The sequence below is a fragment of the Gorilla gorilla genome, chromosome 6 (assembly GCF_029281585.2).
Source record: "Gorilla gorilla gorilla isolate KB3781 chromosome 6, NHGRI_mGorGor1-v2.1_pri, whole genome shotgun sequence".
Taxonomy (NCBI): domain Eukaryota; kingdom Metazoa; phylum Chordata; class Mammalia; order Primates; family Hominidae; genus Gorilla; species Gorilla gorilla.
Window position 1 is genome coordinate 52428190 of NC_073230.2, and position 21740 is coordinate 52449929.

General features: G+C 45.1%; 1 protein-coding gene across 4 annotated transcripts in view; it reads left to right on the plus strand.

Moving 5' to 3' along the window:
- Positions 1-493: 493 nt before the first annotated feature.
- Positions 494-21740, plus strand: part of OGDH (oxoglutarate dehydrogenase) — a 101819-nt gene continuing 80572 nt past the window's right edge. The window contains exons 1-2 of one of the 4 annotated variants that reach the window (XM_031013546.2): positions 494-665; positions 18361-18609. In XM_031013546.2, coding sequence (XP_030869406.1) covers positions 18388-18609 — 222 coding nt within the window. In that variant the 5' untranslated portion in view covers positions 494-665; positions 18361-18387. The remainder of the gene's footprint in view (positions 666-18360; positions 18610-21740) is intronic. The other 3 variants (XM_031013545.2, XM_031013547.3, XM_031013544.3) reach the window with 3 other exon arrangements.

Consider the following 21740-nt stretch of genomic DNA (forward strand, 5'->3'; position numbering starts at 1 on the left):
GCCACCGCGCCCGGCCTTTCCCCAAATTTTGATACTTTAAAATAGGGAACATCTTACAATCAACAGGTTGTGACAGGTTAATTAGCCGCGTTTTATCTTTGATAGGTAGCTCTAAAGTCAAGACAACCCAGGCAAGATCCCGGGCATGATCCCAGCACTGCCAACTGTCATTTGTAGACCGGGGATAGGAACACCTGTCTCACAGATTGTTACACAATAGCGCCGGTGAAGCGTTTGTCACAAAGCCTGACCCAGGACAATCTCAAAAACGGAGATTCTGTTATTCAAATTGTTTATTTTTGTGCGCTAAGTTTCACATCAACCCAACTATCTCTTGATAGGTTCCTACCAGGCGCTAGAGATATCTTACTTTCAGAAATTACTTATGATAGTAGAAGCCGCTGGAAGTCCATAGACAACCTCATCTCTCTAGCGGAGCAAACAGCTGGGCTCCAGCTGGCCCTGGCTTCTGCAACTGCGCAGTCGGCGCTGTGACGCCCGGCGCGGCTTTGTGACGTCACGAATCGGTCCTCTGTAAGAGGGGAGGGCATTCTTCTCCAGGGGAGGGCTACGTGTTGACGCCATACGCCGGGGCGGGGCCGAGAGTTTGGAGCCCCGGAGTGGGGTGTCGGCGCCTCATTCGGGTGGAGCTGAGCCGGAGACAGGTAACCGTGCGCTGTCGCCGCGCCCGTCCCAGTGCCGGGTGTCGCGGCGCTTGGCGGCCGGGGGTTGGAGATCGCGGTAAAGGGGGAGGCCGCCGCGCCCTTGGTGCTGCGGGCGCCGCGGTGACAGGGGAGTGGAGCTGGATGGAGTGGGGCTCACGGAGGGTGGTAGGAGGGACGGGACCTGATGGATGGCCGTGGCAGCCAATGGAGCCGCGGGGCCCGCCCGGCGGGCGGAGATTGGCGGGTACGGGCGCGCTCCGAGGTCGCGCGGGGCGCGGAGCGACGCGCCATTGGCGGTGGGCGAGCGGGGGGCGGGCGCGGCGGCGGATGTGAGGGAGAGGGCGGTGCGTCCGCAAGGGTGACCCCCAAGGTCGCCGCGGGCGTCACGTGGGGAGGCCGCTCTCCGACGGCGTCCTTCCCGACCGGGACGCACTCTCCTTCCTGCCTGGGAGGACCGCGTCGCTTTGTCCGAAAGACAGTGTGGCCTGCTCGAGTTGCATCGGAGCATCTAGCCTTGGGGTGGCCCTGGGTGGGACTGCCTCTTTGGATTACCGCGCAGACCTTGGCGCCGCCCCCACACCTGCTGCCCGAAGTTGGGTCGAACAGATTGACCGAGATGAAGCTTATTTCTCGTAGAAACATCTTTCAAGCACCATTTTCCCTCGAAAATGTATCAGACATTGGATATGAGTTGTAATCTACTGAGATTTAATAGAAAACTTGCCGCGCCCTCGCCCTGACCTGGGTGCGTTCCACCTGCCATCCCCATCCCTTTGCCCAGAACATAGGACTTCGTGTTAGGGTTTCCTTGTGCCTTGTCTTGCAGTCCGTACTTTGAGGCTGATTTCCAGGTACGCTGCTCTGAACAGCTGGGTTTAGGATGGGTGGCAAGGGATAAAGCCTTTTTTTGTAAGGCAGCACTAGTTGCAACAGTCAAACTGTACTTTGCCGTGTAGACCTAGGATAGTATGTAACACTATTGTAGTTTTGTAAATTAGCTGAGGACTGGATCTTGGAAAGTTGAATAAAGATCACTGTATGCTCATTTTTTGTTGCTGTTGTCTTGTTTGAGATGGAGTCTCTGTCGCCCAGGCTGGAGTGCTGTGGCGCGATCTCGGCTCACTGCAACCTCTGCCTTCCTGGGTTCAAGTGATTCTCCTGCCTCAGCCTCCCAAGTAGCTGATATTACAGGCACGCGCCACCACGCCCGGCTAATTTTTGTATTTTTAGTAGAGACGGGTTTTCACCACCTTGGCCAGGCTATTCTCGAACTCCTGACCTCAGGTGATCCGCCCGCCTCGGCCTCCCAAAGTGCTGGGATTACAGGCGTGAGCTACTGCGCCCGGCCCGTCATTATTTTTTTTAAGCGCACTTTTCACATTTCAGTTACTTTTTCCCTTTAAATAACATCTTTATTGAGATAAAATTCACATACCATGCAATTCACCCATTTGACGTGCACAATTTCGGCCAGTCGTGGTGGCTCACGTTTGTAATCCCCGCACTTTGGGAGTGTGAAAGGAAGATCCCTTGAGCTCAGGAGTTCAAGGAGACTAGCCTGAGCAACCAAAGTGATACCCAGCATCTACAAAAAATAAAATTATCCGGGTATGGTGGCATATACCACATATACTTGTCGCAACTACTCAGGAGGCTGAGGCGGGAGGATGGCATGAGCTGGGGGAGGTCCAAGCTGCAGTGAGCGATTATTGCCCCACTGCACTCCAGCCTGGGTGACACAGTGAGATCCTGTCTCAAAAAAAAAAGGCCGGGCGCGGTGGCTCACGCTTGTAATCCTAGCACTTTGGGAGGCCGGGGTGGGTGGGCCCCCTGAGGTTGGGAGTTTGAGACCAGCCTGGCCAACATGGTGAAACCCTGTCTCTACTAAAAATATAAAAGTTAGCAGGGCATGGTGGCGTGGGCCTGTAGTCTCAGCTACAGGCTGAGCTCCTCCAGCCCCAGCAGGAGTCTGAGGCAGGAGAATCGCTTGAACCGCAGGAGGCAGAGGTTGCAGCGAGTCGAGATGGCGCCACGGCACTACAGCCTGAGCGACAGAGCAAGACTCCATCTCAAAAAAAAAGGAAAGAAAAAACTACAGTATCATCTACTTTTTAGATTTTTAGGTAATTTTTGAGATCATTGTACAAATTATTGAGAAATTCATTTTGAAAACAGTAAAATTTTAAGAAATTGTACATGAAAATTTATTCTATGCAGTCATAATAAATAGTACAGAGGGATCCTGTGTTCCTTTCCCACTTCTCTAACATTGTGCAAAACTATAGTAAATATCACAGCCAGATATTGACATTAATAAAATTCAAGATACAGAATATTCCCGTCATCTTAAGGATCCCTTCCATTGCTTTTTTATAGCCACACCCACATTCCTCCCATTCCCAGTCCTTCAACTCCTGGCAACCACTAATCTGTTCTTCATTTCCCTAATTTTGGCATGTCAAAGGATTCATAGAGCCTTTTGGGATTGGTTTTTTCCAGTCAGCTTAATTCCCTGGAGAATCATCCAGGTTGTTGCGTGTTATCGGTAGTTCATTCCTTGGCCAGGCGCAGTGGCTCATGCCTGTAATCCTAGCAACTTTGGGAGGCTGAGGCAGGCAGATCGCTTGAGCCCCAGGAGTTCGAGTCTGAGGAACATAGTGAGACCTCGTCTCTCCAAAAAAAAAAAAAAAAAAATTAGCCAGGCGCAGTGGTGCGTTCCTGTAATCCCAGCTACTCAGGAAGCTGAGGTGGGAGGATCGCTTGAGCCTGGGCTGTGGTGGCTGCGGTGAGCCGAGATCGCGCCACTGCACTCCAGCATGAGTGACAGAGTGAGACCCTGTCTCAAAAAAAAAAAAAAAAAAAAAAAAGGTACTTCATTCCTTTTTATTGAAGCCGGGCTATTGGGCTATGGATGTACCACAGTTGGTTTATTCATCCATTAAAAGACATCTTTACTGATTCCATTCTTTGGCTATTACAAATAAAGCTGCTACAAACCTTCATGTACAGATTTTTATTTGAACATAAATTGACATTTCTCCAAGATAAATGCCCAGGAATACAATCACTAAGTCGTAGTGCGTGCTTAGTTATTAAACAAATAGCCAAACTGTTTTCCAGAGTGATTGTACTATTTTACATTCCCACCGGCACTGTATGGTCTTGTTTCTCCACATACTTGCCAGCATTTGGTGATGTTACTTTTTTTATTATAGCCATTCCAATAAATGTGTAGTAATGTCTCTTTGTGGTTGTAATTTGCATTTTTCTGATGGCTAATGATGTTGAACATCTTTTCATGTGCTTATTTGCCATCTGTCTATTCCCTCTTTTTTTGGAAGAGATGGGATCTTGCTATGTTGCCCAGGCTGGTCTTGAACTCCTGGGATCAAGTGATCCTCCTGTCTTGGCCTCCCAAAGTGCTAGGATTTCAGGCATGAGCCACCATGCCTGGCCCCTGTATACTCTTGGGTGAAATGTCTGTTCATATCTTTTGTTCATTTCGTAATTAGATTGTTCGGTTTTTGTTAACTGTTGAACTTTGAGAATTCCTAATGTATTCTAGATACCACTGCTTTGTTGGATATATAGTTTGCAGATATTTTCTCCTAGTCAGCAGCATGTCTTTTCATCTTGGGTTTTTTTTTTTTTTGGTTTTTTGTTTTTGAGATGGAGTCTCGTTCTGTCCCCCAGGCTGGAGTGCAGTGGCGTAATCTCTACAACCTCTGCTGCCCAGGTTCAAGCGATTCTTCTGCCTCAGCCTTCTGAGTAGCTGGGATTACAGGCGCTTGCCACCACACCTGGCTAATTTTTGTATTTTTAGTAGAGACGGGGTTTCACCGTGTTGGTCAGGCTGGTCTCGAACTCCTGACCTCGCGATCCGTCCACCTCAGCCTCCCAGAGTTCTGGGATTACAGGCGTGAGCCATTGCTCCTAGCCCTTTTCATCTTTTTGTTTGTTTGTTTGTTTGAGACGGAGTCTTGCTCTGTTGCCCAGGCTGGAGTGCAGTGGTGCAATCTCCGCTCACTGCAACCTCCGCCTCCCTGGTTCAAGCCTTTCTCAGCCTCCCAAGTAGCTGGGACTACAGCCGCGTGCCACCACGCCCGGCTAATTCTTTTGTATTTTTAGTAGAGACGGGCTTTTACTGTGTTAGCCAGGATGGTCTGGATCTCCTGACCTCGTGATCGACACCCCCTTGGCCTCCCAAAGTGCTAGGATTACAGGCCTGAGCCACCGCACTCAGCCCCTTTTCATCTTCTTAACAGGGTCTTTTGCAAAGCAAAAGTTTATAATTTTGATGAGGTCTGGTATACCAATTTTATCTTTTGTTAGATTGCTTTTGGTGTTGAGTCGAAGAACTCTTTGCCTAGCCCAAATTCCTGAAGATTTTATCATATGTATTTTTCTAAAATTTTTTTTTTTTGGAGACACGGTCTTACTCTGTCACCCCAGGCTGGAGTGCAGTGGCATGATCACAGCTCACCGCAGCCTCAACCTCCTGGGCTCAGGTGATCCGGTGATCCTCACAGCTCAGCCTCCTGAGTAGCTAAGACTACTGGAGTCTGCACCATACCTGGCTAATTTTTGTATTTTTTGTTTTTTGGTTTTTTTGAGACGGAGTCTCGCTCTGTCGCCCAGGCTGGAGTGCTGGAGTGCAGTGGCACGATCTCGGCTCACTGCAACCTCCGCCTTCCGGGTTCACGCCATTCTCCCACCTCAGCCTCCCGAGTAGCTGGGACTACAGGTGCCCGCCACCATGCCCGGCTAATTTTTTTTTTTGTATTTTTTAATAGAGACGGGGTTTCACTGTGTTAGCCAGGATAGTCTCGATCTCCTGACCTCGTGATCCCCCCCGCCTCGGCCTCCCAAAGTGCTGGGATTACAGGCATGAGCCACCGTGCCTGGCCTAATTTTTGTATTTTTTGTAGGGACGGGTTTTGCGGTGTTGCCCAGACTGGTCTCAAACTCCTGGGGTCAAGCAGTCCTCCCACCTTGGCTTCCCAAAGTGCCAGGATTACAGGCGTGAGCCACTGCACCTGGCCACTTTTATAAAATTTGTAAATTTTACATTTAAACCTATGATTCCTTTGGACTTAATTTCTTTTTTCTTTTTTTTTTTATGTTTTCACTTTATGGTACTTTTTGATGAACAGTTTTTAATTTTAATGTAATTGATATAAATTTAGTCTTGTGGCCAGCTTTTTTTGAGTCCTAAAGACTCAAGATCAAATAGATACTCTAAAAGTTTTAATGTTTTTTTTTATTATTATGCTTTAAGTTCTAGGGTACATGTGCACAACATGCAGGTTTGTTACATATGTATACATGTGCCATGTTGGTGTGCTGCACCCATTAACTCGTCATTTACATTAGGTATATCCATTTGGAGTTAATTTCTTTATGTGGTTTAAAGTTTGAGTATTTTTTGGTTTTTGTGGGGGTTTTTTGCTTATGAATATCTAACCAGCACCATTTGTTTGAGAAGACTTGTTTTTCTTCCATTGAATTGCTTTTGCACTTTCGTCAGAAATCACTTGGCTGTACTTGTGTGACTCTGTTTCTGATTCTCTGTTGCATTCCATTGATCTTTGTGTCTATCCCATCACCAATACCAAGAGTTTTTATTATTGTAGCTCGTAAGAAGTCTTAAAATCGGATAGATTGATTTCTCTCACTTCTTTTTCAAAATTGTTTAGCTAATCTAGTTCTTTTGCCTTTTTTTTTTTTTTCTTGAGACGGAGTCTTACTCTGTTGCCCAGGCTGGAGTGCAATGGGCATGATCTCGGCTCACTGCAACCTCTGCGTCCTGGGTTCAAGCGATTCTCCTGCCTCAGACCCCCGAGTAGGTGGGACTACAGGCATGCACCACCACACCCTGCTAATTTTTTTTATTTTTAGTAGAAATGGGGTTTCACCATGTTGGCCAGGCTGGTCTTGAACTCTTGATCTCATGATGCATTCGCCTCGGCCTCCCAAAGTGCTAGGATTATAGGCATGAGCCACCACGCCTGGCCACCTTTCTTCATTATATTTATTTATTATTTTTGAGACAGGGTCTTACTCTGTCACCCAGGCTGGAGTAGAGTGGCATTATCACAGCTCACTGCAGCCTCTACCTTCTAGGCTCAAGCAATCTTGCCACTTCAGCCTCCTGAGTAGCTGGGACTGCAGGCACGTACCACCACGCCTGGCTGGTTTTTTTCTTTTCTTTTCTTTTCTTTTCTTTTTTTTTTTTTTTTTTTGAGACGGAGTGTCACTCTGTCGCCCAGGCTGGAGTGCAGTGGCGCGATCTCGGCTCACTGCAACCTCCGCCTCCCGGGTTCAAGCAGTTCTCCTGCCTCAGCCTCCTGAGTAGCTGGGACTACAGGCACGTGCCACCAACGCCTGGCTAATTTTTTTGTATTTTTAGTAGAGACAGGGTTTCATCATGTTAGCCAGGATGGTCTCGATCTCCTGACCTCGTGATCCACTTGCCTCAGCCTCCCAAAGTGCTGGGATTACAGGCATGAGCCACTGCACCTGGCTTGTTTTTGTTTTTGTTTTTTGAGACAGTCTCACTTTGTTGCCCAGGCTGGAATGCAGTGTCGTGATCTCGGCTCACTGCAACCTCTGCCTCCCAGATTCATGTTATTCTCTCACCTCGGCCTCCTGAGTAACTGGGACTATAGGCACCCGCCACCACACCTGGCTGTTTTTTTTTTTTTTTTTTTTTTGAGACGGAGTCTCGCTCTGTCACCCAGGCTGGAGTGCAGTGATGCGATCTCGGCTCACCACAAGCTCTGCCACCCAGGTTCACGCCATTCTCCTGCTCAGTCTCCCGAGTAGCTGGGACTACAGGCGCCCACCACCATGCCTGGCTAATTTTTTGTATTTTTAGTAGAGATGGGGTTTCACCGTGTTAGCCAGGATGGTCTCGATCTCCTGGCCTCATGATCCGCCCGTCTCGGCCTCCCAAAGTGCTGGAATTACAGGCGTGAGCCACCACGCCCGGCTATAATTTTTATATTTTTAGTCGAGATGGGGTTTCACCATGTTGGCCAGGCTGTTCTCAAACTCCTGACCTCAAGTCATCTGCCCACATCGGCCTCCCAAAGTGCTGGGATAACAGGTGTGAGCCACTGGGCCCAGCCACCTGGCTTTTTTTTTTTTTTTTTGGAGACGGCATTTGCTGTTGTTGCGCAGGCTGGAGTGCCATGGCGTGATCTCAGCTCACTGCAACCTCCACCTCCCAGGTTCAAGTGATTCTCCTGCCTCAGCCTCCCGAGTAGCTGGGATTACAGGTATGTGCTGCCACTCCCAGCTAATTTTGTATTTTTAGTTGAGACGGGGTTTCTCCATGTTGGTCAGGCTGGTCTCAAACTCCCAAACTCGGGCCATCCGCTCGCCTTGGCCTCCCAAAGTGCTGGGATTACAGGCATGAGCCACGGCACCTGGCCTAGCTGTCTTTTTAAAATTTTTATTTTTTGTAGATATAGGGTCTTGCTCTGTTGCCAAGGCTGGTCTCAAACCCCTAGGCAAGCTATCCTTTCACCTCAGCCTCCCAAAGTGCTGGGATTACAGGCCTTTTTTTTTTTTTCTTGTGTATAATGCACCATTTCTCTCTGGCTGCCTTCAAAGTTTTGTTTTTTTTTGTTTTTTTGTATTGAGTTTTCTGAATTTGTTTATGATGTGTCTTGGTGTGCATTTATTTGGGTTTATTCTTCATGGGGTTCTTTATGCCTTTTGCCAGATTTGGGAGATTTGTAGCCATTATTTCTTTGAATGCTTTTCCAGCCCCTCCTTCTGCCTTCATCAGGGACTCCAATGACATCAATATTAGATCTTTTGTTATTTCCCTGAGGCCTTGTTCTGTCTTCAAGTTCACTGATTTCCTCTGTCTTTATTCTGCCCTTTAACCCATGCTAAAGCTTTTTTCTTTTGCTTAGTGCATTTTTCAGTTCTGAAATGTCTGTTTTGTTCTCTACATCTTCTCTTTGCTGAAACTTTATTTTTCATTTGTTTCAAGCATGTTCATAGTTGCTCGTGGAAGCATTTTGAGGATGCCTCTTTTAGAATCTTTGTCAGATAATTGTAAGTCTATGTCATCTTGGTATTGGTGTCTATAGATTGTCTTTTTTTGTTTGAAATTATCCCGGTTCTTTTGGTTCTTTTTTTTTTTTTTTTGAGATGAAGTCTCGCTCTGTCGCCCAGGCTGGAGTGCAGTGGCGTGATCTTAGCTCACTGCAACCTCCTGGGTTCAAGCGATTCTCCTGCCTCAGCCTCCCAAGTAGCTGGGATTACAGGCATGTGCCACCATGCCAGGCTAATTTTTGTATTTTTGTAAAGATAGGGCTTCACCATGTTGGCCAGGCTGGTCTTGAATTCCTGACCTCAAGTGATAACACCCACCTCAGCCTCCCAAAGTGCTGGGATTACAGGTATGAGCCACCATGCCTGGCCAAGATTATCCTGGCCCTTGATGTAAAGAGTGATCTTTGACTTGCAACCTGGACATTCTGGGTGTTATGTTATGGACTCTTGATCTTGTTTAAATCTTTAAGCAATGCAGGCTTCCTCTGCTGGGGCAGGGAGGGGCTGCTTCCTCATTGTTGCTGGTGGGGTGTCTGGGGGGAGGGATTCCTTGTTATTGCTGTATGACTGTAAGAGTTCCCCATTAGGCCTTGGTGATATCACCCTGCCTGGGAAGGGAGGGGTGCTGCTTCATTACTGCTGGATGGGATTGAAATCCAGACTCCCTACCTGGTCTCCACTAACTTATCAGGGAGTGAGTTGGAAGGGCTCATTATTCACCAGGTGGGGATGAAAGTCCCTGGTCCCTATTCTGACACCAGCTGAGTGGAGTGAGGATGTTTCCTGTGGAATTTGGCTGCAGTAGAGCAATTGTTGTTTAAAACTTTAAAAGTTTTCCATCTTGCTGCTCTTTTCCTGGTCCTTTGGCTAGAGAGAACAGGTTTCTGTTTGTAGTTTTCTTTGTCTACACCTGTTGGCATTTCTGGGTTGTAGGCTTCTCGAGTACCTAGGTCTGAAACACATGAAGCATAAAGAAAATCAAGAACTCAGTGCTTGGCCGGGTGTGGTGGCTCATACCTGTAATCCTAGCACTTTGGGAGTCCGAGACAGGCAGATCACTTGAGGTCAGGAGTTCGAGGCCACCCTGGCCAACATGGCAAAACTGTCTCTATAAAAAATACAAAAATTAGCCAGGCATGGTGATGTGCGCCTGTAGTAGTCTCAGCTACTTGGGGGACTGAGGTGGGAGAATCACTTGAGCCTGGGAGGTCCAGGCTGCAGTGAGCCAAGATCATGCCACTGCACTCCAGCCTGGGCAACAGAGCAAGACCCTGACAGAAAGAAAAAAAAAAAAACCTCAATGCTCTTTCTTTGGGTCCTCTGGTTCCTAGCCAGTCTGCTTCCTTCTCTCCACCTTTCACAGTCTTGTTTTGTCTTAAATGTAACGCCTCATGTTTTTAGCTATATTTAGCAGGAAACACGTTTTATATATGCTTTAATGAGATGTTGAAAAATTGTCCTGCTTTCCATAAAGATTTAATAATTTACACTCTATCAATACCTTTTAAAAGTGCCTATTTATCTACACCCTCCCCAGTCAACCTGTTTATACCACATCAGTCATGGGCACCTCAGATGCTGTGGGGCCACGTCTCAGGGAAAGGGCAGAACAGTCTTCAGACCTATATACTGAAGCATACTCAGGGATCTGATCAGGGAGGTGTCAGTCCCTACCAGTGGTGACCACCCATGATTGGTGAGCTAAATAGGCTTCTGTGCTAAATGATGGAGACAGCCTACTAATGTTTTGGAAGTTATCAGTTGACCGCCACTCCAAATTAGCTAATGTTTAGGTTTAAATATCTTGGAAACTTGAACTTTTTATATCACTAGTTTGCCTTTTTTCCTAGGCTACATATATATATGTATATATATACACATATGTTTATGTATATATACACATATATATACGTATATATACACATATGTTTATGTATATATACACATGTGTACGTATATATGTATATATACACACGTTTGTTTATATATACACATATATACGTATATATGTGTATATATACACATATTTATGTATACACATATATGCGTATATATGTGTATATATACACATGTTTATGTATATACATATATGCGTATATATGTGTATATATACACATGTTTATGTATATACATATATACGTATATATGTGTATATATACACACATGTTTATGTATATATATATACATACATATATGCGTATATATATGTATATGTGAGCCGAGATCGCGCCACTGCACTCCATCCTGGACGACAGAGCGAGACTCCGTTCGGAACTCTGGAGTCTCACTCTGTCATCCAGGCTGGAGTGCAGTGGCGTGATCTCGGCTCACAGTAACCACCTCCCGGGTTCAAGCAATTCTCCTGCCTCAGCCTCCCAAGTAGCTGGGACTACAGGCACCCGCCACAATGCACAGCTAAATTTTTTGTAGTTTTAGTAGAGGTGGGGTTTCAGCATGTTGGCCAGGCTGGTCTCAAACTCCTGATCTCAGGTGATCCACCCACCTCGACCTCCCAAAGTGCTGGGATTACAGGCATGAAGCACCATACCCAGCCATTTCTTTAGTCATAGATATACCTTCAAGTTTTCAAAGTGCTTTCATATTTGTGTTACAATTACAAAAAGACATTATGAGGGGGTTAGGAGTAATTACTGTCTCCACTTTATGGCCCAGGAAAGCTCACACAGTGACTTGGTGTCACGTGGTGTCTGTTGGCCCAGGAAAGCTCACACAGTGACTTGGTGTCACACGGTCTCTGTACCTGCAGGCTCAACAATTGTTTCCATCTAGCAATGAAAAAAAACTTTATGGTTTAAAAGTAATCCTCACTACTTCCCTCAGCTTATGTGTCACTAGTGAAAGATAATAAATTCTTTGAGATTCTCAGCCAATAAGGGAGAATTGATATCTGTACTCTGTACATGAGTTCTTTGTATTACTACTAAAACAAAAATAATTGCAGGCATGAGACAACAGCCATAGGTCTGTAGCAAATGTGTTTATGATTCATCAGAAGACTTGAGTCTGAAATTGAAAAAAAGAAAGTGGATGAGTTGTCCTTTAAAATGGTTGCCAGCTAACACTCATAGGGTTTAAGGATCATGTAATGATGTGTGGTTTTTTTTCCCTCAAAGACTCATTTGCTAAGAAACAGCAGACTGTTTTTGCTAGGTCTTGCCTTTTTAATTACCCCCCTACCTAGCCAATGTCATATTGATAGGCGTCAGTAGTTGGTTTATTTCCCTCATTCTTTGTGCCCTGGGATAGGGCACCTCCTACCCAACTGGGGAAATTCGAGGCATAGACCTCGAAGGCTTCATATGTCAGACAGAACCCTATTTAAGTATATCGTTTCCTGAGGGCAGGGCATTTAACACCTAAAAACTAATTTTCCTTTGGTTTTTACTTTTTTTCTTTGTACAACTTATTTTTCCCAAAGGTATGTGTTTATTCTTGCATCTTGAAATTAATGGATTACAACTTGCATCATTTTTGTGTACAGTGATAAGTTCAGTTACATTTTTTCTTACACATTAAAAAAATAACTTTATTGAGACATAATTCACATACCATACAATTCACTCATTTAAATTGTAAGGTGAATGTTTTTCAGTATATTAGAGGGTTGTGACACCATCAGCACAATCTAGTTTTAGAGCATTTTCATCCTCTCCTCCCAAAAAGAAAGCCCTATGTCCATTGAGTTACTCCTCATCCTTCCCTCATTTCTCTGCCCCAGCCCCAGGCAACCACTAATCTACTTTCTCTCTGTATAGATTTGCCTATTCTGGAATGTGATATTATTATCGTATATGGGTTTTTGTCCATGATTCCTGGTTCCATAGTTCTTGTTATTTCCTAAGTAACTAAAATAAGCATGTATTTTGTTAAAGTATTTCTCCTTGGTTCCTGAAGTAGCTTCCAAACAGCTTCAGAGTGATAAAGGTGGAAGTCTTTCGTTACAATGTTGGGGTGCTTTAGGCCCCAGAAACAGGCCTGTGGCACTCCTTTCACCTGCTGCTTTTTCTCCCCAAGGGAGGCCATAGAAACTAAAAATATACTCTAATATTCCTCCACTGTTCTGTCTTGGAGCCGGCCATAAAGAAATTCTCTGACCTACCTTGTCTGATTGTAGGTCACAAGACACCCACTTCAGGGAGTCCTGCCTCACACCCACAGGAAGGAATCCTGCACAGAGAGGCCAAGAAGAATCTGAACAAACAGGCCTGGCTGGGTTTCCCCACTCGGTCTGTTGGTATTAGATCATACCCTTTTTGTCTGATCACCTATCTACATGGTTATCTATGCTTCAGTCATGCATATCCAATGAAGTCTCCATAAAAGGCCCAAGAGGATGGGGTACAGAGAGCTTCTGGATAGCTGAACATGTGGAGATTCCTGGAGGGTGGCATGCCTGGGGAGGGTATGGAAGCCTCCTTACCCCATCCTACACCTTGACCTGTGCAACTCTTAATCCACATCCTATGTTATATTCTTTGAAAAAAAAACAGTAGATGTAAGTAAGTGTTTCCTGAAATTTATTGAACCAAAGGAGGGGGTCATGGGATCTCCAGTTTCTAGCTGGTTGGCTAGCAGTACAAGTAAGACAACTGGGGGCTTGCGATTGACATCGGAAGTAGGAGGCAGCCTTGTGGGATTGAGCCCTTGACCTGTGGTATCTGATGCTGTCTCCAGGTAGGTAGCAGCAGAATTGAATTGCTTATTGGTAGGGAGAATTCCCCACACATTTAGTCACAGAAATCTTCTGTGTTGGTTGTTGTGTGAGAGCAGAGGAATAGACTCATAATATGTCTTTTGCGTCTGCTGCTTTTTACTGAGCATAATGTTTTCAAGGTTCCTCCAGGTTGGAGCATGCACCAGCACTTCCTTAGTTTCATTGCAGAATGCTGTTATATTCTATAGATATAACACGTTTTGCTTATCCATTCGTCAGTGATGGACATTTGAGTTGTTTCTACTATTGTTTCTACTGTTTCAACTGTTGTTGCTCATAGCAACAATAATGCTGCTATGAGCATTTGTGTACAAGTTTTTTTGTGGACATACATTTTCATTTCTCTTGATTATATATCTAGGAGTGTAATTGCTGTGTTATATGGTGACTTTATGTGTTTATTGGCTGTTAGTATATCTTCTTTGGACAAATATCTATTCAAATCCTTTGCCTATTTTTTGATTGGGTTGTCTTTTTACTGTTGCATTATGAGAGTTCTTTATATATTCTGTATATAAGTTCCTTATCAGATAATTGCAAATATTTTCTCCCATCTATATCATTTCTTTCTTAATAAGTTCTTTGAAGCACAAAAATTTTTTTGTTTTGTTTTGAGACAGAGTCTCTCTCTGTCACTCAGGCTGGAGTGCGGTGGTGCGATCTCAGCTCACTGCAACCTCTGTCTCCTGGGTTCAAGGGATTCTCCTGCCTCAGCCTCCTAAGCAGCTGGGACTACAGGCATGCATGACCATGCCCAGCTAATTTTTGTATTTTTAGTAGAAACGGCGTTTCTCCATGTTAGCTAGGCTGGTCTCGAACTCCTGACCTCAAGTGATCCGCCTGCCTCGGCCTCCTAAAGCACTGAGATTACAGGCGTGAGCTACCGCTCCTGGCCAGATTTTTTATTTTGATGAAATCCAATTTGTGGTTTTTATTTTGTTGTTTATACTTGTGGTGTCATAACTAAGAATACATTGCTCGAATCAAGGTCACAAAGATTTACTTCATGGAAGTTATAAAACTTCTAAGTATCTTATAGTTTTGTCTCTTACATTCAGGTCTTTGATCCATTTTGAATTTTGTTTGTATATGACTATGCAACTTCATTCCTCTTTAGACATGGAACTCTAATTGTCCCAGCACCTTCAGTTGAAAAGACTGTTCTTTTCCCTGCTGAATGGAGTTGGCACCCATTTAAATAGAAATATTCTTTTAAACCAAGCTTGTCCAACTCCCAGCCCGTGGGCCACATGTGGCCCAGGACAGCTTTGAATGTGGCCCAACACAAGTTTGTAAACTTTGTTAAAACATTATGAGATGTTTTTGTGATTTTTTTTTTTGAAGCTCATCCGCTGTCGTTAGTGTTAGTGTATTTTATGTGTGGCCCTAGACAATTCTTCCAGTGTGGCCCAGGGAAGCCAAAATATTGGACATCCCTGTTTTAAACCAAAAATCAAAACACTTGGATATTTTGGACAGCTCAGAGGAGCTTTCACAAAAATTGTTTAAACAATTGAATGTCTCTACCAAATAACGTACTATTCTTAAAGTTGACTTAGTGTCAGTTACAGAATTCTAAGTTGAATTTCAAGACCTAATGTTGACTGGCTGGCAGTTTTCCTTCTTTTTGTATTTAATATATTTTGTTTGTTTGTTTTTAGAGATAGGGTCTCGCTCTGTCACCCAGGCTGGAGTGGAGTGGCACGATCATAGCTTACTGAAGCCTTGACCTCCTGGGCTCAGGCTATCCTTCCACCTCAGCCTCCGGGGTAGCTGGAACTACAGACATGTGCCACCACACCCTGATAGCTTTTAAATTTTTTGTGGAGATGTGGTTTCACTATGTTGCCCGGGCTGGTCTGAAACTCCTGGCCTCAAACAATCCTTAAGCCTTGGCACGCCAAAGTGCTAGGATTATAGGCATGAGCCACCGTGCTTGGCTTTTAATATCTTCTTATGCCGTTTTATGTAAGAGAGAAAGGTGAAGAATGGGTATTTACCAGAATTAGAAATGTGCGTTAGTGTTGGCTCTGTGGTTCTGTCAAAGTGTGGACAGCAAATAGCTGTCCTGGCCGTTCCTGGGTGGAGTTGGGGATGTTGAGCCATCTGCTGAAGGGCAGCTCTTCCCATGAGTCATCTTAAGGGAAGTTTAAAAATCTCAGCTGGGTGCGGTGGCTCACGCCTGTAATACCAGCACTTTGGGAGGCCGAGGCGGGCAGATCACGAGGTCAGGAGTTTGAGACCAGCCTGGCCAACATAATGAAACCCTGTCTCTACTAAAAATACAAAAATTAGCCAGGCGTGATGGCACGCACCTGTAGTCCTAGCTACTCGGGAGGCTGAGGCAGGGGAATTGCTTGAACCCGGGATGGGAGGTTGCACTGAGCCGAGATCACACCACTGCACTCCAGCCTGGACTACAGAGCAAGACTCCGTATCAAAAAAAAAAAAAAAAAAAAAATCTCCAGCTGTCGTGGCAGCTCTGCTGGGCAGCACTTAACTATGTGTCAGATTCAGTGACTGCGGATAGCAAAATGTCATGATTTACTTAAACAGGATCATGTGGAAGGGGCCACTTTGGGAAGAACAGATGAAATTGGTGTTTTACGATTGTCAGTTCAGTGCCTGTTAATTGGGCTATTGCAGCAACTGAATACTGATAGTTAATGAGGTGACGCTATTGTTTTCTGGGAGAAAACCCAACTCAGAGGCAATTGGGTGTTTAATATTGCCTTGATAATGACATTAAAAGAAAAAAAATGAACATTTTCCTTTGAGCCTGAGAAATTTAAAAAAAATAGCATAAGATGAAGCAACAGTAGTATTTTTGCTGTCAATGTTAGGGCTGTTTGTCTTCCTTAAATATATCAGTGGAAAAACTTGGAGTGTAGTTGGAGGTAGGAAGAACTACCGAATTAACTTAAAACTTTTGATTTCTAAAGTGAAAACCCAGGGGTAAAGATTGCATTCCCTAATTATATCCAGAATATATTGCTTGTTTACCTTTAATTTGTAAGGAGCAAATTTTTGTTTGTTGTTCAGTTTGTTTTTGAAGAATATGTTCTGCTGTTTACTTTTGCTGACCTATCTCTTCTCAGTGGAGCAGGCCAGAGGTGAATGCAGGACACTCTAAGCCCTCTCTCTTGGTGTCCCTTAAGTGTATTCTGAGCATATTTGGGCCAAGAGGAAGTTTCTGATAAATAATATAGAAGATATTTTTATGTAACAGTTATTTCTGGGTAATTCACACTATGTTTCAGAGCTTGGATTTTCTTCGGGTAGGTGTGGACATGGAGTGTAGTTCCAACTTTACAACCAGAGCACTTGCTTTGAGACAAATTCATGAGCAACCATGTAGGCCAGCAAGCACCTTTTTTTCCACAGGCAGCGTCCTTGTGAACTTTCCGCTTGGATCCTGACTCTGCTGTTAGTAGCCTATGACCTTGGATGAAATGTAAGGGAATGGAAACTGAAGCTATCTGTAAAGTGAAAGAGCTGGCGCCTGCCTTATTGGGAGCCTCTGGGTTTATGCATGAGTCAGATGCGTAGAGTTGCTCACCATGGAGGGCCCAGGGTAGGCAGGCATTATTGAACAACTGCTCCATGTGCTCTTTTCAATCTTTGCAGACCCCACCCACGTCTCCCTTGCTCAGACCTGGCTCCCCATGGCTTATAAAAGGGGGCTGAATGCAGAAGGTGGCGGGCAGGACACTGGACAACCCTCTGTGGCTTTTCCTTACCCTTCGTAGTACCATGAGATTCTGGCTCTTCCTGTCTCTGTGTTTCTGCCTATGGGTCCTTCCACATGCAGTGCCTACTCTTCCCTCCTTCCCATCCATGTCCGTTTGTCTTGAGGCACACCCACTTGGAAGGAGCCCATCCTCTCACAGGGTCTGCTGGCATATTCTGCACCTCTCAAGTACTCAGTGTTTCCTCTGCAATCTTTTCTATGTTGTTTTTCCTCTGCTCAAGGGTAAATTGAGAGTAAGGAAAGTATTTTTCTAATTTCTTTGTATTTTCCATAATATCGTAAGTACAGCAGGTACTCAGTAGTTTCTGGACAGATTAGAAAATGTTTTACTTATTCTACAATTAATCCTAATCCTAATTCTAAATTAATTAATCCTAGTTGCCTTTCTTCTAATTGTTTTATATATATATAATATGTAAATTTAAAGAACATCGTATGTTTATCATCTTAGCCCTTAAACTAGATTTAATGTTTTTGTTTTTTTTTTGTTTTTTTTTTTTTTGAGACAGAGTCTCACTCTGTTGCTAGGCTGGAGTGCAGTGGTGCAGTCTCGGCTCAGTGCAGCCTCCACCTACCAGGTTCAAGCAATTCTGCTGCCTCAGCCTCCCAGGTAGCTGGGTCTACAGGCGTGCACCACCACACCCAGCTAATTTTTGTATTTTTAGTAGAGATGTGGTTTCACCATGTTGGCCAGGATGGTCTTGATCTCCTGACCTCGTGATCCACCCGCCTCGGCCTCCCAAAGTGCTGGGATTACAGGTGTGAGCCACCGAGTCTGGCCTAGATTTAAATTTTTAAGTGAAGATGGTAATATCTGCAACTGTGCACTAACCTTCCTTGGGCTCGCACAGGCATCCTGTGTTAGTAGGTGCAAGAGTGTGTTTCAGTTTCACACAGTCACAGCTCTGTTGTGCTCTCAGGCACATGAACTGGTGGCACTGAGCAGGTAGCACTCTTGTGAATACATTTATAGGCCAGGGTCTTTCTCCTCAACAATTAGAGTTGAACATGTTTTTTTTGTTTGTTTTTCTAGTAACTTTTAAAAAAATTATCCTTTCTCTAGAGCATCAGGATCTAGTAGCCTTGTCTCCTAAATACTCATTTTTAAAACCTTTCTTTCTTGTTTTTTTTTTGTACAGGCAGTTGTGAAAAACTTCAGGACAAAAATGTTTCATTTAAGGACTTGTGCTGCTAAGTTGAGGCCATTGACGGCTTCCCAGACTGTTAAGACATTTTCACAAAACAGACCAGCAGCAGCTAGGACATTTCAACAGATTCGGTGCTATTCTGCACCCGTTGCTGCTGAGCCCTTTCTCAGTGGGACTAGTTCGAACTATGTGGAGGAGATGTACTGTGCTTGGCTGGAAAACCCCAAAAGTGTACATAAGGTAAGGCTCGCAGGGCTGTGGGTCTGCCTCATGTTGGTGTGTTGGCCTGTTCCTGACTGGTCACCAGGTAAGTGTGTGCGTCCTGAGGAGTCAGCGGGCAGACAGGCAGCTGGAGCGCCATACCAACCACCGTATCTGTATCGGACCCAGCATAGCCCCAGCAGAAGCCATGGTCCCTGGATTGGCGTCCAGCAGTAGACACTGCGCTTAACTCTGCGAGGATGTGAAGAAGCATGTGTGTAACCCTCCAGCATCTCCACAAGGGCTGTTTCAGGATGAAGCCGCTGAAGAAAGAAGAAAGAAAGTGTGTGGAAAAGAGCAGGACCTCAGGAAGCTCCTCCATTCTAACTGTCTGGAGAGGATACTTTCATTTGTAACATGCCTTAGTCACCTCATGTAATTTCTGTATGAATGGCCTTTTAGCTCATTATGTTCGTATTTTTTTCCTGTTTGTTTCTAACTTCTCTGTATTACATATAAGGGCATTTTCTAAACTTTTCACCACATGATTACTGATGTAAGTCATGTCTTTTTTTGTTTGTTTGTTTTTGTTTTTGTTTGTTTTGTTTTGTTTCAGACAGAGTCCCACTGTTGTCCAGGCTGGAGTGCAGTGGCGGGATCTGGGCTTGCTGCAACCTCCGACTCCTGGGTTCAAGTGATTCTTATGCCTCAGCCTCTTGAGTAGCTGGGACTACAGGTGCACGTCACCACGCCTGACTAGTTTTTGTATTTTTAGTAGAGATGGGATTTTACTTTGTTGGCCAGGTTGGTCTTGAACCCCTGGCCTCAAGTGATCCACCCACCTTGGGCCTCCCAAAGTGCTGGGATTACAGGTATGATCCACCACGCCTGGCCATGTCATGCCTTGTGACAGAATTCCTTTATTCTGTTTTGAGCCAATAAATATTTATAGGTTTTGATAACCATTCCTTGATTTTCATGGAAAGCAGCCAGCCTCCTGAAGGAATTGGGAAGACAGTGTAGTATAGTAATAAGAGGGTAGGTCCCAGCGTTTCTAAGCTCCTGTGCCTCATCTGTAGGTGGTTGGGAGAATGAAAGGAGGTAGCATGAGCAAGGCACTCAGCTCGGAGGCAGTGCCTAGCCAACATTGCTTATCTTCACTGTGAATTTGGCTTTTTTCCTACTCTTGAATCTTGGGGGCTTATCACCAAAAGGAAGTCTGCTTCCACTGGGCTCCTGTAAACAAGCTTTCCCTTTAAGTATTAGTGACACGAATTTTTTCTTTTTAATTTAGCTAGGTGTGGTGGCACATGCCTGCAGTTCTAGCTACTCCACAGGCTGAGGTGGGAGGATTGCTGAAGCCCAGGAATTCGAGGTTACAGTGCGCTGTGATGGTGCCACTGCACTCCATCCTGGGCAACAGAGGGAGACCCTGTCTCTAAAATTTAAAAAAAGGTGGGGGGCGGGTATATTCCCATGACTGCTGGGCCACCAGGTCCCATTTTTTCAGGAATGCCACTTTGTCTCAGCCTTATTGCCCAGATCTAGCCCAGTCCTTCCCTGTTTCCATGGCAACCTGGGAGCAGCCTTGTTTGCTGGGCAAGGTGAGACCTGGTTTTCTGTAAGAAATCTGTAGTTTATTTCCCTAGTCTGTAAACAAATTGCCCAGAAGAAGTGCTCTGTGAAACTGGCCCCTGCTTTTGATGTGATGTCATGGATGTTACTGAAGACTGTGGTTGCAGATTGTGGCAGATTTCACACACACACCACACACACACACACACACACACCCCTACACACACACACACACACACCCCTACAGCTGCAGATTATATCTAGAATAAAACTGAGCCCTGAGGTTTCAGAATCAAGGACTATTATGTGTCCAGGCCTATTCTTTTGCCTTCCTTTTCTCAAACATAACCTTTTCTTGGAACCAAACAAGTTGTTTGTGGCAGATTTCACACACACACCACACACACACACACACACACACACACACACACACACACACACACACACACACACACACACACACACACACACACACACACACACACACACACACACACACACACACACACACACACACCCCTACAGCTGCAGATTATATCTAGAATAAAACTGAGCCCTGAGGTTTCAGAATCAAGGACTATTATGTGCCCAGGCCTATTCTTTTGCCTTCCTTTTCTCAAACATAACCTTTTCTTGGAACCAAACAAGTTGTTTTCAGTGGTGTTAGGATTTGGAGTCAGTAGCTCCTAAATGACAGTGCCTAGTGTCTGAAAGGTAAAAAGCACCTGGCTGAGACTGCATGTCCTTGCGAAGGTTTGGTCCTCAGTGATTCATGGGTAAAAGGTGCATTCTGTGAGCGGTGTGGCCACAGTGCTGTGGACACTGGGCCTGTTGCCATCATAGCTGCTCCTGCTGGAAGCTTTTGAAGATGGTTTTTGTGGGGGCATGGTGGCTTTATGTCTTTATGCCTGTTTCTGTTGCTGGGAGTCTCCAGGGAGCACAGTGTGGGAATCACATGCATGCTCTGCCCCTCCCTGCTTGTAGAGGGGAGGGGACAGGATGGTTAAAAGTGGGCGTGCCCTCCAGCAATCCCGGTTGTCATCCAGCACCGACTTCATCACTCCTCTGCCATCCCAGACGGCAAGGTGAGTCCTCTTTAAGTTGAATTAGGCCCAGTATGTGGTGTGTGCGTGTTTTTTTTGTTGTTGTTTTTTTGTTTTGTTTTGTTTTTGAGACGGAGTCTCACTCTGTCGCTCAGACTGGAGTGCAGTGGTGCGATCTCAGCTCACTGCAACCTCCACCTCTGAGGCTCAAGCGATTCTCCTGCCTCAGCCTCCTGAGTAGCTGGGATTACAGGCCTGTGCCACCACGCCCGGCTAATTTTTGTATTTTTAGTAGAGATGGGATTTCACCATGTTAGTCAGGCTGCTCTTGAACTCCTGGCCTCGTGATCCACCTGTCTTGGCCTCCCAAAGTGCTGGGATTACAGGCATGAGCCACGGCACCTGGCCGTGTGCATGTTTTTCAAGGGAGATAATCCATAACTTCTGTCCAAATTTCAAAGCATCTGTCACCCATGAAAGTTTAGGATCCATAGCCTTAGAGGTATTTCACTTTATTTGTGCTATTATTTTAGATCACATAGTTTAAATAGA